General features: G+C 36.2%; 1 protein-coding gene across 2 annotated transcripts in view; it reads right to left on the bottom strand.

The window, feature by feature from the left end:
• Window positions 1-8207, bottom strand: part of LOC114316525 (uncharacterized) — a 57735-nt gene extending 49528 nt beyond the window's left edge. Inside the window, exon 1 of one of the 2 annotated variants that reach the window (XM_082878934.1) lies at window positions 7636-8207. In XM_082878934.1, the coding sequence (XP_082735060.1) occupies window positions 7636-8125 (490 nt within the window). In that variant the 5' untranslated portion in view covers window positions 8126-8207. The remainder of the gene's footprint in view (window positions 1-7635) is intronic. The other variant, XM_082878933.1, reaches the window with a different exon arrangement.
• Between the last annotated feature and the right edge of the window lie 11799 nt (window positions 8208-20006).

Here is a 20006-nt window from a genome sequence, read left to right as displayed (position 1 = left end):
CAAAGATTTGAAAAAGTAATGCAGTGTCGGTAGTGAAAGAACATATCGCCGATCAATCTCGATTGACATATTGACGGTGAACAACATTAACATGGCTGCTAAGATATTCCCAAAGAAATATTCGTTGGGAAATGACATCTAATGAGAATATTCAACAGTATAAAAGGAATTGTGAAAAGAAGGCAAAGGTACAAAACAATCTCCTAAAAAAGGAAAAAAAATTACCATGAAGACTTCATATTCTACATTTTTCTAGAAGAGGCACAATTTACTTGATCATGAGAGCACCCTTTCAACCGAACACCCTCAGTTTATTAGCTCGAATCAGCTACACTGTTTTGCAAGAACTTAGGGGCTTGCTCAGATCGTCTTGCTCTCCACAATGCAAGAAAATTTTTCCCACACTGACTTGGCGATGCTTGTGGAATAGAGAATCTCAAAAGATGAGCAGAGAAGCCTCAATGTTGAGCAATCAAGGAGATAACCTCTCAAGAAGAAATTTAAACGGTCAATCTAAAAGCATGAAACAAAACCCTAGGAAAGTGACCTATCAACCATATATCTAATCAGCCGGTACGATTCATACCGGCAAATCAGAGCACTGATTCGGATATGGACCAGTATAGCGGTGAGAATGAAATTCGCAGTCGTAGCGTCTGAGTCCCAGTACGTAGCGGCCTGAATCTGATACATAGGGTGATACAGTTTGATACAAGTTGATTGTAGCTGACACGGATGAAAATCAACGCAGAGAACTGCTCGTGGCTCAGATGCTTTTTCTGGTTTTGGATTGCTGGTCTTCGCTAAAGTGAGAGTGCAACTATGAGGTTCACGAGGAGGTCGTGCTGTCCTTTGACGGCTTCCGGTGTGTTTCAAAATGCTTTTCTGGGTCATGCACTGTTAAGTGCAACTTACCAGGTTCATACGAGTTTCCATTGACTTGAGAATGATGCTGAGGCTTGAGTTATCACCAGGTTCCAATGTTGTTTCATACAGTGTGTTTTCAACTATACGAATAGCTTGATTAGTGAATCTTTGGGGCTACAGCAAGCTAGGTATGATGTTACAGCACATGGGGTGGCCGCAGAGTATATCTTTTATATTTATATTTTGTACAAATGTATGTTGATAGTTTTGGGCCAGGATATTTTGCTGAAGACAGTTGGTGGGTTGTTTTGAGCAATCTTGGGGCCATATGTTTCTTTAACCAACTCGTGGGTCTAAATGGTGTACTGCTATGGAATTATTTTAAATTGTAGATAATTAAAAGTTATAATTGAGACTAAAATAAATACATATCATTTAGTTGAAAATGAGTTAAAAGTGCTCCTACATATCAAAATTTTGATTAAAATGTGAAAAATTAAGGGTAAAAGAGTAAAAAAAAAAATGCATAAAATTGAGTTTCAGAGGGATTGCTAATATTTTAAAATTTCACGGCCGTGATACACGATTCCCGATATGTACCGACCAATACTACCGACACTCCGTGATCGATACCATTACATTACCCGATACTGCAATTTAGAACTATGCTATCAACAGGCACAGATGATACAGTGGATGGAAGCGCACACAGTGCAATTAACAAGTCATTCCTTAATACTAGCATGACTAGGGTAGGATGGGGACTAGCTGAGGAACTTGATGAAGAAGAGCTTCGGTTGATCGAGCAGAAGCACCCATGAAAAGTCCAAACATATTTGAGGTTTGCTAAATTCACACCGCATCACTCGTCATGCTATAGGTTAATTGCCTATCGAAAGGAAATAAAATATTATAATGTAAGGGGAATAGATTTTCAAAACAAAAAAAATCAATGAATCCCCACTAAAACTAAAGGTAAACATGCGTCGCAGAGCATTTTTAGGATGCATATGCCTTTGTCACCAACTGGGGCATCCTTGAGCTTGCAATATTTGGTCACCAAGATGACATCTACATTAGTTCTAGATGAAACCTTAAGAAGAACATGAACCAGCTGACAGTTTTGATATTTTGAACTTAGATAATAACTACCCTCTTTTATGCGTAATAGGCAATAGTGGTATTACAATTCTCAAGCCTAATGTTTACATCGAATAAAAGATTGAACTTAATGAATCCTATAATGATTAAAAAAAAAATTGCAACCGAAAAGCAGATTAGGGAACAGATGAAAAGGGAACCGAACCCTACCTTTTGTAATGGTCTTAAGGGGCTAAGGCATCATGTCCCCACTGATCGACAAAAAGGTCATCAATAGGTAGAGGCAGGCTAATACTAATGTCAAAAGGAATCCAAAAAATGAGTTGCAGCCATAAAAGAACCCCCCCAACAAAAAAACAAGTTAATGAAATGGGAATAGTGACCGATGAGTAAACAAGAGATGTACCTATAAAGTAAAATGAAACCAAAAAACAAAGAAGGGAATGAAACGCTTACAATCAAAGTTTAGTAGACAACGAAAAATGAACTTGCATGCACGAAATCACTTGAAGAATTTAAGCTACAATTGCGAAGTACAGATGAAGCAAAGGTAAAATTGGAACTAATACACAAATGCATTAATAGGAATGAAGCCCAAAGGTGGTTATCAAAATTTAAAAAGATAGATAAATATTGAGCATTTAAGGCGATTACACATATTTTAAAGGAATAATGGACTCAAGGCATTAAATGAGAGAAAGAAAGAACGAGCGTAAGGCAACACATATCACGCTATTATGATGAAGAAATCGAGACATGACTACAAGATATGAGGTTGGGTACAAAATAAAATCCAATGGAGAAATGATCCCTTGAAGATCGGAGAAAAGAACTTTTAGCTCAAGCATTGATTGGCTAAGAAAAACCACTCTTGAAAAGAGATTGTTATGGTCATTGGATCAACTAAGAAATGATGATCTTAAAAATAGATTGGCAATGGCAATTAATCGGTTGAGAAAAGCCATTATTGAAAAGAGATTGCTAAAGACTAAGAAAAGTTGCTCTTAAAAAGATATTGACAATGGCAATTGATTGATTAAAAAAAAATCTCTATCTAAAAGAAATATCCAAGGGTGATTGATCGGCTAACAAGAGTTGCTATTAAAAAAATTGAAAAGAGATTGCTAAAGACGATTGATCGACTAAGAAAAGTTGCTCTTAAAAAGAGATTGACAATGGCAATTGATTGATTAAAAAAATCTCTATCTAAAAGAAATATCCAAGGGTGATTGATCGGCTAACAAGAGCTACTGTTAAAACAAAAAGAAGAAGAAGAAGAAGAAGAAGAAGAAGAAGATTGATAAAGGCAATTGATTGGCTAAGAAGAGCCTATCACTAAGAGATTGCTAAGGGTAATCAATTGACTAAGAAGAGTCATTCTTAAATGGATGAAGCCCATGAGATTGCCAAGGCCAATTGACTAAGGAAAGTTGTTTTCTTAATAATAGCTGCTTTCCAGCACCGTGTTTCTAGGTAGCAGGAACCAAGTGGCGGCCGAGCAGTAGATGGTCCGGGTTGCAATCGTTGAGACAGAGGTGGTCCGTGCGATTACGGTGTGTAGCTGAGATGCTGAACAGCATGCCCATTTTCAATCGATTCTTACAAACCGGTTTGGCATTAAGGTGGCCAACGCAGTATTTGTGGTTCTCAAGTAATAGCCCACTCCATGTGGACCAATGACGAGAAGAGATGAATTCACTCCTGGTATGCGTTAATACCGTTTGGCTGTGCGACAAACACTGTTTGGTGGTTTTGGTCTCTACATGTGTAAGAAATGTAGAGGGGAGCACAATCGCCTGCTCAGGGAAGGGAGGTACTGCATGGGCCAGCCTTGAAAAGGAGGAGCATGCAGACGTTGGAGGTAAGCAATTTCAAACTCTCTCTCTAGAGTGCTTTGCCTTTTCTTTTCTCAGAAAGCTAACTTAATCGTCGGAGGGGTTTTTCGGCCAACCCCCCCGCCGAGTAGCTCATCATTGTCTGTTTGCAATGTGACGGAGTGTTGTCGCAGTGATCCGAGCTTGTAGCAAGGAGGTACGGAACGAGGCGATTATTTCTCTCTCGTACAAATCTATATTGTATGCATCACATAAAAAGGTAAGTTAGCTTGAAGGAAATAGGTGAAATAAAATGAGTAAGTGAAATTAAATATGAATTTAAATCTCATTACAAGGAATTAGTAGAGGTCAATCACTTGATTGACCAAAAAGAGTGCTCACATTAATGACCTTCATCTTTCATACCTAAACTCTTGAACCAAGATTTTTGGATTGTAATGAATAAATGGCCTAAATTAACATGGAGTTAGGGTTTCTTAGTTTTCCTTAAAAATTAGGTGTCTACTCCCATTTTTTTGTGAACCGGTCTCTATTTGGCAATTTATGGGCTAGATTAGTTTGTAGAAATATTACGATATATTGCCAATTTAGACCTCGATGATTCATAAACTTAAAAGGGTCAAATCCAATGTATGCGTGCACCGGAAGGTAGTAGTATCCACAATGGGACAATGTCGATTAAAGCAAAGATGACACCACCTTCAACAATGTTGATTAAAGGTGAGGGTATACTATCCTTAGTTCTCTCAACAACATTGTCTTCATCGTGGGGTAAACGAACAACGAGATTGTTAGGAATATGGAACTAAGTCCTAAAATTATCAATGATTTTTCTTTGGAGCTTAGCATCTCCACAAGATGATTCATGATTGAGTGAAGTAAATGAATGAAGAGTATAAAGAATTTAAAGGGTAGAAGAGCAACTTAAGAAGGAGCGAAGGAGAAATAAGCTAGCAACAAGAAAGCAAGAGATGACAATAAAAGACAATGACGAGAGAGCTCTTCCTCAAATGATAAAGAGTGTTCTTCATAGATCGAAAAATGGAAGCTCAGAAATGGGTTTAAAGAATAAGTGTAAGGGAGCCAAACAAATGCGTATTTTGAAGTTGCGAGTATTTGAAAGGAAACAAATGGGATGACAACACACGCAATCAGTGCAAAAGCGGTGGCCTTTTGCTCAATGCATGGTCTTGAAAAGGAAAAAAATGATGGCGATGGAAGCGGCAGCTGGAACAAATTGGAAATTAGAATGCCTTGGCATTAGAAAACATGACCCATGGCTAGTCAGAATCCTTAAGGTAAAGAGAGAAAAAAAAAAAAAAAAATGAACTCCTGATTTGCTTGGGAAATGCATAAAAGATTGGAAAGGAGAGGGGGAGAGGGGGGGGGGGAAGAGGCGTTCATTCACAAATTAGATTAGGCCAAGGAGAGCATGATTGGGTTAAAGATAAAAGGCCCAAGAAGAGAAATAACAAAGGAAGCCTAGTTGAACGACTTAAATGATCAAAATGAGAATACCAACAGGGCTTGAGGATTTGAGTATAGCAACTGAGTAATGTAGTAGAGGTTGTGAAACAACATATTGCCAATCAGTCTCGATTGACATCTTAACAGTGAACGGCGCCAGTGACCGGCCGATACGCTACGATACCCTACATATCGGACAAAATAAGGCACCGTGACGGATACTAGCCGGTATACCGTTGAGATTGAAAATCGCAAGAGAATCGGCCGAGTCCCGGTATTTATCGGTCTGTAACCGTTACACAAGCCGTTACATAAGCCACGACAGGTAGATACTCACCGGTTCAGATTGGTACGGAAAAGAAAAAGCTGAAAAACCCGTGAAATGATTTTTAAAATTTCATTGTCACGACACCCGATTCTTGATATATACTGATCAATACTACTGATACCGATACGTTATCCGATATTACGATTTAAAACCATGGACGCCACATAGAGAATTGTAAGCACCAACATGGCGGTTAAGATGTCCCTAAAAAATATTCCATTGGAAATAACACATATCTAGTGATGATATTCAACAGTATAAAAGGTATAAAAAGAATCTTGGAAAGAAGGCAAAATAATGAAATAATTTCCACAAAAAATATATAAAGAGTTCCATTCCACGTTTTTATTCAAAAGGCACAATTTATTGGCTTTATTGTCGAAGCACCTTGCAACTGAACGCCCTTGGTCTGGTATGTCTCATCGGTCGTACTCTTTTACAGGAATTTAAAGGATTGCTCAGGTTATCTTGCTTTTTATAGTGCGAGGAAATTTCTCCCTCGCACAATGATTTCATGTAAAAGGCACATCAACACATCATATACAAATCAGTAAAGATCTATTCCGAAAATTCATGCACAAAATTTTACTTAGAAAAATAATGTGGTTAAGATTTAATTCTTATATAGTGAGACCCACATCTTAAATTAACGTGGATTATATAGTAAATATTTTGATTATTGTTTTTGTGTATGAATTATGTGCATGCAACATTGCTCTACATAAATATAATACTATTTAATATTTCCATTATAACATGAAAAATGTTTATTACCACTAAAACATCATGTTATTTATTAATTTGTTTAGAAATCAATCAAAATCATGTCATTATAAGTAAATTTAAGAATGATAGATATGAGGAGTCTCTATAATTACTCCCAAACCACGTTTTAGTTTTTATTATTTATTAGAACTGTTTACACTTTTGTGTGAGAGATTTTTTTATTTTATTGTATATATATATATTTTTTTTGTGTTTAACATTTTTTTATTTTTGATTTTTAGGTCAAAGAGTGAACGTTATCACCAGGGCCGGCCCTGGAATAAGACAACCAAGCTTGTGCCTTGAGCCGTCAAAATTTGGCCCAAAATAGGACCCCAAATTCATTAATCCATTATACTGCATTAAATATTCAAATATCAATTCACATTGAGGCCCAGTCTTCTTTTGTAATTGATTGAGGCGGATCTAAAGGATACCAAAAAGAGTCATGTTCAGTCCAATTGAACATACATAATTATTGTTGGGCTAAATTGAAATATATATATATATATATATTAGTAAATTTTACTTTATGATTTTAATGATCGAAAATGCTTGACACTTCTAAACTTGAGACCTCATAACCTTTAAAATAATGTGGATTAATTATGTGTTTTTTGTTTTTTTATTCTTTTTCTTTTCTTCCTAAAACCAATCACACGTAAGTAAGAGTTGTGGGAGTTATATTTTTTAAGAGTACGTGGCATTGTTGTTTAATAATTATGTACAAGTAAACTTTTTGTTGCTAATAAATAAATAAATAATTTATTGCTTATTTTATTGATTAACTTTTTATAAAATATATATATATGTAAAATGAGTAATGCTAAGTATTATGAAAAAATATCATGAGATAAAAGATTTTTCACCATTAGATTAGACATATAAGAAAACACTACCTACTAATCAAGGGATGAAAAATCTTTATAAAACATTGCATGATATTTTTTTCATGATCTCTAATATTATTCATGTAAAATTTGTCATTTTCGGAGTTTAAGGAGGGTCCCATAAAACTCAAAATCAACATTACTTACCACTTCGAAGTGGCGTTAATTCAATGAAAATATACAACATATAGATAGAGAAATAGAAATCCTATTGCACTTTTACTTTTTTTCATTTTTTTATATAAAATTTCTAATAATGTATTGAATTAGTGTAGTATAAGGTACATGTATGAAATGAATATGAATCATAGATTAATAATTCTAAATGAAATTCGAGATAAAAATTCATGAATTTGTAATATTAGTGATAGAGAAGACATACCGTAATGTTCAGCAAAGACAGCAGCATGAAGAACAGTGTAGCCATCTTGTCCTCTCCTTGACATAACGAATTCTCTAGGGAACTTTTCGCACAGAAAATAGAAAATCTTACTATTTCCATGCGCGGCCGCAAGGTACAGAGGCGTCTCTCCTGACTTGTTTCGTTCGAATATCAGACTTGTTTCCTTCTCAATCAATGGTTGCACAACCTCCATCCGTCCGTACCTCACTGCCTCATGCAGCGTGGTCTCGCCATTGGCATTGCCTTTCTTGAGCTCATCAATGGTCAGTAGGCCTTCTCGGAGTAGCTTTTTAATGGCGACCGCGTTGCCGTAGATGGCGATGAAATGGAGGACGGTGTTGCGGCGTTCGTCGAGTGGTGCCGTGGCTAGGCCTGCTCTGCAGAAGTCGGAGAGCACTATCAATGATTGCTGTTTCTGGCTTTTCGCGGCATTGTAAACTTCAGAGAGGATGTCATGCCCCATTTTCATAAACCTTTCTTTACTCTAGATATGATGTGAGTAGGAATTCTTTTGTTGTGGATTTATTACTCGTAGGAAAGGAGGGCTAAAGGACTGCCTATTTATAAGCTTCATTAGTTGATGGTTAAAAATAAGAAGAGATTATTGATGGTTTGTTTGAAAAACAGATTATTGATTACGTGAAATTAATAGTCAGTAAAAAGTCGTAAATGGATAAGTGTAAGTGTCTTGTCTGTTATTAGCTTTAACATTGTTATGATTCCTGTCAAAAAGAAAGATTGCTTATTGGAGGGTGATATATACCCATAGTGCTAAATCGTGGTATTGGGTAACGTAATGGTATCGATCGCGGAGTATTGGTATCGGTAGTATCGTCAGGTATGTATCGGGAATCGGATGTCGCGACCGTGAAATTTTAAAAATCATTAGCAATCCCTCTAAAACTCAATTTTAAGCATTTTTTTTTTACTCTTTTAGCCTTAATTTGTCACATTTTAATCAAAATTTTGATATGTAGGAGCACTTTTGACTCATTTTCAACTAAATGATATGTATTTATTTTAGTCTCAATTATAACTTTTAATTACCTACAATAACAGTTTTCAATTGACAAATATTGTAATTCTAATTTACTTAATAACAATAATATATTTAAAATAAAAATAAAAATCTAATTAGAATAAACCTCTTTAAAAAAAAAATTCTAAATCTTAAACATCTACACCAAAGCAAGACACAAATAAAAAAAATAAAAAAATATAGTACAAAAACATGGCACCAAAATAAATAAATAATAAAAACTAATAACAAACCTTTCCACTAATCCAACTTTTGACAGATTGGATTGAACATTATTTTTCTTATTTTTTTTCCCTTGTTCTGCTCAGTAGAAATATATATATATATATATATTAATATAAACAGTGGTGTAGTGTAGCCTGTAGGTGTATAAAAAAAGAAAAATGAGGGAAAAAAACCTCTAAACATTCAGCACTAAAACAGAGCATAGCAGCAGCAACGGTTCCAAAAAACAGAGCATAGCACAACAACTCACCAAAAACAGAGCATAAACGCAACTCAGGTACACAAACCGTCTTTGAAGAAGCTTGAAGATCAAAGTGAACTCCATAGCCCAAAGAAGCTTAGATCTTGTAGGTTTTCTGCGTTGATTTTCATCCGTACCGGCGTGTATCGGACTGTATCGTCGTATGTTTCGGATTCGGGCCGATACGTGCCATGAATCGGCCGATACGGACGTGAAATCCAATCTCACCGGTATACCGGTGAGTATCCGACGCGGCCCTCCCATTTTCCGGCACGAATCGGCCGGTACGGAACGTACCAGCCGATATTTAGAACCTTGTATATACCACAACATATATCTAATATTTACTTTACAAGATAAATTTTACTTTATGATTTGATCCAAATATGGATTATCTTCTTATTACTTAAAAGCAATAACATAATTTTCTTATGATTTGTGAATAGAAATGGACTATTAAACATTTTATTTAAGTTAACACTAGTATAAAACATGTGTGATTACAAAAGGGAGTTATGTGCACATTTTTAAATGTCATAGGTTAAATTGTATATGGAGTAAAACACAAGGGGCTATAGTCATTTTTGCCTCCAAGTAAAATGACAAAAATATTTATGGTTTATTTGTATATAGAAGGCAACTCCTCTCCAATCTAGTGTTGTTTGAGCCTGTAGGGCTCACCACATGTCTCATCTTGATAATTCGAATTGTTTATTTTTTACATTATAATATATAAAATATTCATGAAAAAAATCAGGTCAATCTGATAACCATAATATGCTAGTTTATTACATTTGTCCCACAAAATATGAATAGTCTAATTTTCAAATAATATTTGGCGTTCATTTTTTTTGTAACTAAATACAATAACCTAACATAGTTACGGTTATTGAATCGACCTTACTTTTTTTCATGGAAAATATGTTTGTTATGATCCAAAAAATATGGTTTGCATGATTAAGGTTGGACCTCTAATGAGTCCCACAGACACAAATAATATCGCCCAAATCCACATGCCTCCTTATATATGAAGGTATTTTATATATCCTTTTCATAAGTTGATGGCTAAAATACATTAATTATGTTTTCCTTTGGTTTTTAATTCATATTGCACTTACCTCCTTTTTTATTAGTTTTATACTCAAAATATATACTTATTTTATTTACTTTTATATCGTCACACCATTTATATTAGTTCTGGTCTAGTCTTACTAAATGAGAGATTAGTTGAATTATGTAAAAACTGTGAGACTTATATTTTTTTTTTTGCAAATCTTATGGAGATCAGTGCAATTTATTCTAATAATTTGAACAATTCATTTAAAATTAGACCAAATTAATTTCAATTGAAAATTTTAAAATTAAAATTTAAAACGTCAAATTAACATAATATGCAAAATTTTAAGAACCACAAGAATATACACTAGAATACACACATGTAAACTGACGAGTACCATATATAGAAGTCATAACATTTATGGTAATATCACAAATGTCATAATTAAATTATTTTTAATTATAATTAAAAATAAATAAATAATAATGAATCATAATAAAATATTGCATGAGGTATAACAAAAGATATTTTCAATTATAATTAAAATAAAAATCACAAGAAGTCAAGATGAATATCATAATAAATCATAAATAATACCATAATAATTAAGTCATAATCCACTCATAAATAATACCACAATAAATTATAATAAAAATCACAAATATCACGCCATGTGATACACAAAAACGTTTTCCTTTATGTTAAGTTGATTACTTTTTATTTACGACCAAATGAAGTAGTGTGCTTTGCCAAAAGCGATGTGTTTATTTCTTTTCCATGTTTCAAGAAAAGAATTATTAAGCAAAGAGACTAAAAGTTGACAGAACACAGCCAAGAATATTGGGATTCTGACGGCCTCTTTACGACACTCATATGAATCTCCAATATTTTGTTAGGAATTCAATCATTTATTTTCCCATTTTAAAATTCAATTTTTGGAGTCCCTAAAAATATATGAAGAAAAACAAAAGTGGTCAAAGTTAAAGTGAAAAAATATATATACAATGAGAATTTCTCTTTTAGTATGTATTTGGTTAAGATAATTTTTTTTAAGGAAATTATTCACTTTTATAATAAAAAGAAATTTTCTTGTATTTTTTTTTAATATAAAAAATTGAAAGTCAAATTAAGTTACACAGAATTTCTATAATTTTCACTACTTTTATGCTAAAAAAAAATAAAAAAAAAAACTCGCAAAGTTTGATCCTTATAACAAAACAATCCTTTAATTTATTAATTTAAACCATAAACTTTTGATTTGTTTTCAATTTAAACCATTTGCCTATTTATGTTTTGTAAAATCGATGAAAAAAAATGTGTGTTTTACTCATTAAACTCAATAAAAATAAAAATAAAAATTATAACAATTTATGTATATTGAGTTTAATGGTTAAAATATTATTTTTTCGTCGATTTTACTTAAAGAAAATAATTGAATAATTTAGATTGAAAATAAATCAAAAGATTAATTTAACCATTCGACTCATTTTGTCACCCTGGCCGATGTCCAAGACATGCTTGAACATGAGCGTGGTAAGAAGCAGCCGCCATCACTCCCAGATTCAGATGTTAAGCCCCCATACCCCCATGAGATACTAGCCATGCCTTATCGAGTGGGGTATACAGTGCCTAAGTTTGTGAAGTTCAATGGGAAGCAAGGCAACGCAAGAGAGCATGTGGTGCAGTTTATGGAAACCCTTGGCATCCATGGTACTGACCACTCTTTGCGCCTTTGGGAGTTTTCCAAAGCACTCACTCAAAGGACCTATAACTAGTACGTTAACTTGGCGCCTAACTCAATCAAGAGTTAGGAAGAAATGGTGAAAAAGTTTCACACAAAGTTCTTCCAAGTCCAAGAGAAGGGCACAATCCTCACACTTGGGCGAGACACCCAGAAAGAAGGCGAGGATATATTGGACTATGTCAAACGGTTCCAGGACAAAGCCATTGACTGCCACGAATCAGTGGATGAGGCTCATTTAGTCAGCATATGTGTGGAGGGTGCAATACACGAGTACAAACTCTTTTTGGTAAACCATAATTTGCCTATCTTTCAGCCTTGATTGAAGCAGTTCAAAACCTCAGCATCATGAGCCCCTTGTCTAGGTCTCGTGAAAGTTATCGGTACTCGCGCAGTAGTTAAGTTACTGTAGTGATCTCCCAAAAAGGGAGTCGTTCGCAAGGAGAGACGTCATCCTCTCGGAAAAGAAAGAGTTATGAGGACAAAAAATCCTTATCCTTATAGTCTGAAGAATGTCAAAGCCTTGGCTAAAGAGTGGGTAGTCGATGGTGAACTCACCCTACCACCGGTTGATATTTCCCCAACTAAAAAGGACAAAGAGAGCCTAGATTATTGCATCTATGACTGAGCCACCAAATACCCTACTAGGGACTGTTGGACCTTGAAAAGTATCTTCAAAAAGAAAATTGCTACGAACGAGTTGAAGTTAAAAGATGCGGGCAACCGTGACGTAAAGAAGGTTCCTTATCCTAACCACAAGAAGAGAAGAAAGAACGTATATATGATTGGGTATCTTGGGCTTGTACACGATCAAGTGCACATAGCATCCTACTATGATGAGTTGGATGAAATAGCAGCGGGCCAACTTCCTGAAGCAATACTTGCGGAGAGAATACTCGTAGAGGATACACGTGCCCATGGTTTGCAAAACTCTATCAAGTTTCGTACCTTCTTTGACCAATTGGGACTAACCCAAGTCGCCATGATAGAGGCAACAAAGGCCCTCATTAGTATCTTTGAAGTGTATTACACTAAAGTTGCTGAGGCCAAGGAGTAAGTGTCTCAATAGATTTAGGAAGACTATGGGTCCATTACATTTTCAGTGGTAGACCGTACGTACCCATTCCATCATAACCGTTCTTTCTTTGTCACAGCTTATATAAATGATATGGAGTTCAAGCATGACTTCCTTGATAGAGGGGCATCGATAAATATCACAACTACTAACACCTTTGCAAAGGCAGGTATGCTAGAGTCCTGGATGGTTTGCCAAGCCATTACTGTGATAGGCTTTGGTTGTGAGAAAAAAGTTACTAAGAGTCACGTTGTAATGGACTTAACATTTAGCAAAATTTGTTCTACAACCAAGTTCTATGTGTTTGAGGCTGATACAAATTACCATATGATATTTGGCAGAGCTTGGATGCACCAATATGGGGCTATCCCGTCCAGTTACCATAAATGTGTGAAGACACAACTTAACAAAAGAACAGTAACTATAAACGCTTTTGAAAAGCCGTTTGGGACAGAGGAGGCACATTACTCTAATGTAGTTTTTTTCACCGAGCTGTCAGCTGAGGAAACCCCAATGGCTGGTAAAGTTGCTGGAGTAAAGTTGCCAAGGTGGGAAGACATTTGAGATGAAAAGGCAGTTTCAACAAGCAATGGGCATAAGAGAAGTAGCAAATCTACAAGTCCCTCGCCAAAGATTGTTAAAGTGCGCGAGGTGGCAAGACTGTCTACTACCTTTGATGGTCTTGGAGGCCAGACTTCATACCTTAGAAGGATGGCCCCGAGACAAATAAATGTGATGGTGACAAGTCACAAGAAAGTTTTGTTAAGGTACTTGAAACAGCTCTAGAGTATATACAAGATGAGCCTAAGTCGCAGCAAGAGGTATTTGATGAGGTCAACCTCAACGACTTGCCAGGGTAGAACAAGCTTGTGTTTATCAGTAGTACCATGGTTCTAACAGCTAGGGCGGAGTTAGTATCACTACTAAAGCGGTATAGTGAAGTCTTTACTTACACATATGATGAGATGCATGGCCTTGATTCATCTCTCGTCACCTATCACCTTGACACATTTCCTAATGCTAAACCAGAAAAGCAGCATGCCATAAAATACTATCTTGATTTTGAAGCAAAAGTGAAGGAAGAGATAGAGAAGTTGCAGAGGGTTAAGTTCATTGAACCCATATAGTACCCAACTTGGTTAGCTAATATTGTACCTGTGAAAAGAAGAATGGCCACATCAGGCTATGTGTGGATTTTCGTGACTTGAATAAGGCTTATCCGAAAGATGAGTTCCCACTGCCCCATGTCGATACCCACGTTGACTCCACCGCAGGACGTCAAATGTTCTCCTTTATGGATGGATTCAGTCGCTATAATCAGATAAAGATGGTGGTGGAAGACGTAGAAAAGACAATACTTAGAATGCCCTTGGGAAAGGTTTTTTATACGGTGATGCCTTTTAGTTTGAAAAATGCGAGGGCAACCTACCAACGTGGCTATGACTGCAGTGTTCCATGGTATGCTACATCAGGAGGTAGAAGTGTATATGGATGATATAGTGGTAAAGTCTATCGAGGCGGATTGACACCTCTACAACTTGGAAAGTTTTTTTCAACATTGTCAAAAATTCTACTTAAAGATGAATCCTCTCAAGGGTGCCTTCGGAGTTATTGTAGGAAAGTTCCTCAGCTTCTTAGTCCACCAACATGGAATTGAAGCAGATGGAGATAAAATTAAATCGATCACGAAAATGCCGCCACCCCATTCCCAAAAGGCCTTGAAGAAATTCCTAGGTAAAGTGTCATACCTTATGAGGTTTATTCCAACCCTTGCTGAAATAAACTTTTCCTTTGGGACATTGTTGAAAGGGAATCACAAGTTTGAATGGTTGTAAGACCATCAACAAGCCTTTGATACGGTAAAGAAAGCACTTACCTTATCACTTATAATGATTGCTCCACAACCAGGAAAGCCTTTGCTACTTTACCTTACCTCCACACCTTAGTCCATTGGAGCTTTACTTGTCCAAGGCATAGATTATAACAACCCCGTTCTGTGTTATGTTGTTAATCTTTAATTATACTTGTGATTATGTGTTTAATGTGAATTTGAATGCTAATCATGTGATTATATGTGCTTTTGAATTCATATATGTCCATTGTAGAAATATCTATACTATATTTTGTTATAATCTGCAATTGAGGGCCATAGAGGCGACAGCAATCGAAATTAATTGTATCATTATGATTAGCATAATTTTTGGAGCCTACAGTGCAATTTAATTAAAAATTGATTTGGATCAAAGTAATTAGCTTAAATTGATTAGAATTAAGTAGAATTGATTAGCCTAAATCAAACTTAATTAACCTAAGCTAATCACCTACTATATATAGGACTACCTAGTGTCTAGGATCATATAATTGTGCTCTTCCCTTCAAACTTGCTAAGATTATACAGAAAATAGAGAGAGAAGTGAGAATTCAAGAGAGAGAAGAGAAGAACTTAAAGACTTGCTCAAGAGATTGAAGAATAGTGAAATTAGGCTCAAGAACTTAGTAGAGTTGGAAGAATTAAAGGCTCCAAGTGAGTAATTTACCCTTAATTCATCAGTTTAAGTCAAGTAATTGTAACTGTAAGAAGACTATATAGTTAAATGCATGAATTGAACAAAAATTACAAGAAATGGGATCATTTTGTACATGCATGTATGATTTTGGTATGAAATATCATTTTTAGGCATGGTTTATGTTGTCTAAGATGAAAAAAGGATCATTGAGTTCATACATGCATAAATCATGAGGCTTTGGACTTTAATTTCATGTGTATAGAGTTTTAGAAAGGAAATTGGACCAAAATGGGACATGCATGATGAATTCATGATGTTTGAGCTTCAATTTTGCCAGTTGGCTATTGAATTCATGCTTATGGTTGTATTGTTAAAGTTTAGAGCATAACATACAAGTTTACACTCTTTAAACATGTGTTTTGAAGCTCAAGAATTATTCTACAAATTCCAAAAATTCGACAAACCGCTCGAGCAACCAAATGGTGGCTCGAACGCACATTGAGAGCATCTAGTATTTTTGCAGTTTGTAAACATTAGCTTGAGTGACCAAAAGAAGGCTCGAGTGAAAGACCGCTCGAGCGATGGAGTGTTGGCTCGAGCATAAAATCGAACCATCCAGTACTTTTGCAAACCAAGGGGTTCGCTTGATCGACCAATGTTGCGCTCGAGCGAACTGCCATATTTCAAAAAAATTTGAAAAGTTGTATATTGTTCTGATTTCTGTTCTTTTTCATTTCTGAGCATTCTTAAGCATACATTGAGCATTCAAAATGAACTAAAGAGTTAATAAGAGGCCTAATAAAGATAAATGAATTAAAGAACAGATTGAATAATATTGTGACCCAGTTTTCGTATGTGTTATGAATTGTGTAAGGCTAACCATGAGGATAAATCAATCGATTGAATACTGTGAGTAATATCTTAATAAAAATATTTTACTTGTATCTTATTTTTTGATTGTCTTTATATGGTAAGTTTTTCTGAATCAACGATTTGATATATGTGAATGAGTTACCAACCGACTAAACAAGATACTGTCTGTACCACTGAATCATGGAGTGAGATTGCTCGATATATCTGAATTAGGCCTAAGGCCATTTAGTGTATCTGATAAAGTGGACCCAAGGTCGTTCTGGACCTCTGATAAGACTGATTAACTAATATGATATGATTGAATCTCTGACAAGTCTGAATGACTGATATGCAATTGCAATAATTGAATGGCCATTATACTATTGTAAATGATTGGACCCAAGGTCGTTCTAATAAGAGATGACTAAATCCGATCGGTAAGTTTGTTAACTGTTAGACTTGAGGTCATACTCTACACTGTTGGGCCCAAAGTCGTTCTGTTAAGTAAAGATTGAACTTGTATTGTATATTCTGCTATCTCTTAGACCTAAGGTCGTTTCATTGCATGTTGGACCCGAGGTCATTCTGATGTAAAATGCTTACTGATTATCTATGCTTCTCTGTTAAAAGGGGCTCATTTACTCAACCCCTTTACTTTGATATTATTCACTGGGCATTAGCTCACTCTTTAGCTTTAGCCCTAGTGAACCCATTAAGGATGTCAGATACTGTGGAATCTGCTATGAACGCCTCTCGTACGAGGCTTTGTTTATGATTTTCCTGTTGTCTGCTTTTATGGTCCCGTAGGACCAAGTCTGTATCTAAGTATATAACTTAGTTTCTGTTAAGATTGTTTTTGAATGAATTTTTGGATATATGTATATCTATATAGACTGTATGGTATGAGCTATTAATATAATGTCAAAAGTTTTTGGTTGTAATGCCATATATGCACAGCTCATTAGACAAAATATTTAATTTGCTTATGCATCTGGCCCCTTATTAATATTAAATATGACTAATTTCTGTCTGAGGCCGTCGGTAATCTCATGATAATTGGCTGGTTAGGATCCTAACCTCTATGGGTTGAGTTCGGGTCATGACATAGATGGTGTTGAAAAGCCAACCTATTACATTAGTTGGAAAGTTAATGGTGTTGAATCACGGTATACGTCAATTAAGAGGCATTGTTTGGCTCTAATCTTCACATTGTAGAAGTTGTGCCATTATTTTTTGGCACATCCAATCCATGTTGTGATTAGGAGCGACCCAATTTGATACATACCAAGCAAGCCTGCTCTAACCAGAAGAATGCCAAAGTGGATGTTGGCTTTGGCAGAATATGACATCACGTGCATTAGGCCAAGGGCTATCAAGAGCAAAGCACTTGCAGATCTGCTAGCTCAGTTTCCATCTAGCGAGCATGAACCTGCTGAGGTATCTCTACCTAGTGAGGTTTACGTCTTAGCAGCAGAAGTTGAGGCTTACTGGGACTTGAAACTTGATGGAGCCTCTGGGGTTGGAAAAGGTGGTGTTGGCATCAAGATGGAAACAAGTTTCACCTATCATACAAACTCAACTTTGAATGTTCAAATAATGAGACTAAGTACAAGGCACTAATACTAGGCCTAATTGCTGCTCAAAAGAAAAGCCTCCTTAGATTGAAAATTTGGAGTGAATCCAAACTGGTTGTAAAGCAAACACTTGATGATTTTGGTTTGAAGGAACCTTTTCTAGCACTATACCGCAGCATCGTTCAGAGATTGTTCACATAATTTGATGATGTCCAGATTCAACATACCTCCAAGCATAAAACCATTTTCCCCATGCCCTAGCTACACTGGGGGAAATGTGGATATCCCTGAAGATAGTATGGCCATTGTCATCGAAAAAAGAACAACACCAATGGTGATAACTGAGGGGCAAGTAAAGCGAGATGTTGAAGGGTGGAAATAAAGCATAGTGGGCTATCAGACCAGCAGAACTTGCATCATTCCTGCTTCTTAGAAAGGAGTTATACTTTCGTGGTCCCAACAATCTGTTACCAAGATACGTTGGTAGACATGAGGCAACTTACAGACTTAAGCAGATCCATGCTAAGGCCTGTGGAGACGGAGATACCAGTTTATACCAACGGATATAGAGACAAGGCTATTAATGGCCAGAGATGGAAAAAGAAAATGCTAAGTTACAGAGGCAATGGGAAAAGCGTCAATCCTACCCAAAAGAAGAAGAAGCCCATTTTGAAAGCAATGAGAAATGGAGATAGCCATACATTTTCCTTGAAAAAGGCACATTGCCTGAGAACAAAGTCGACGCAATCTGGGTCAAGAGGCGGGCCCTCTGCCTCTTCCTTGACCAAGGAAAATTGTATTGAAGAAGCTTCGAAAGGGCATTCCTAGCATGTCTGTCCAAAGTTGAGGCAAATGAAGTGTTGAAAGAAGCCCACAAAGTGGAACATCAAAGAGGACAACGACTGTATGAGCACTTCATTCATCTCGATTACTACTGATCGATGATGGAAGAGGACGCCAAGAACTATGTAAGGAGCTACCAGTCTTGCCAAAAGTTTGGAGATCTAATACATGCCCCGACAGTTGAGTTACACAATGTCAAGACGCCCTACCCATTTCATAGTTGGGCATCTAACTTGATAGGCCCTAGCACAATATTCCAGGGGCTACCGATTAATACTTGTGGCTACCGAAGTCAACACCAAATGGGTAGGGGCCATACTAATGAGAAAGACCAACGTAATCAAAGACAACATTATTTGTAACTTTGGCATACCTAAAGTGATGTCATTCGACAATGGAACTCCTTTTGCAAACTGCCATGTGGGAAGGCTGCTGGACACTTATCGAATTAAGCACCACAAGTCCACTTCATATAACCCCAAAGGGAATGGACAAGCTGAGGCAACTAACAAGACCCTTATCGAAATATTGAGTAAGATGATGAACGAAAGTGGCGGCACTTAGTCTGAACAGAACTCCATAGCACTTTAGGCATACAGGACAACAAAAAGGAAGCTGACCCAGGCAACCCCATTTTCCTTAGTGTATGGGTCTGAAGCCGTGCTACCAGTTGAGTTGGCCCCTTAGCAAGAATAACTATGTTGGCACACTTGATTCCAGATACTAGAATGAGCGAAGAGATTAGTATCATTAGTCCATAGCTCGCATCTACAATCAGTTCGTCCAAAATAAAGAGTTCAAGAAAGGAGATCTTCTATGGAAAACAACAGAAGCGATCATACGGGGGTAGCTAATTCCTAAATTTGCACCCAAATGGAAAAGTCCTTATGAAGTTGCTGAGGCAAGTTGCAGCGGTTACTACAAGTTGGTGAGGGTAGATGATGGGTTCAGAATTGGCCTTCTAAATGCCAAGTATGTAAAGGAATACTTCCCTTACTTTATGCTAGCAAATAGTTTCAAGTCTTTGTTAATATTCCCCAACACTTAGTGTGAGGAAAATTTTTCCATACTGTAAAATTTTATCTATGTAAAGACCTAGTCATGTGAAAGTTTTATCTATGGCAAGAGTTTTGCTTATCTTTTCTTTAAAAGTTATGCAAAAAAAGCAATGTAAAGAAAGTAGCTAAATGAAGCTC

The sequence above is a fragment of the Camellia sinensis genome, chromosome 7 (genome assembly GCF_055761805.1).
Source record: "Camellia sinensis isolate YWXY chromosome 7, ASM5576180v1, whole genome shotgun sequence".
Taxonomy (NCBI): Eukaryota; Viridiplantae; Streptophyta; class Magnoliopsida; order Ericales; family Theaceae; genus Camellia; species Camellia sinensis.
The sequence above is the reverse complement of the archived record's forward strand: the minus strand, read 5'-3'. Positions and strand labels throughout refer to the sequence as shown.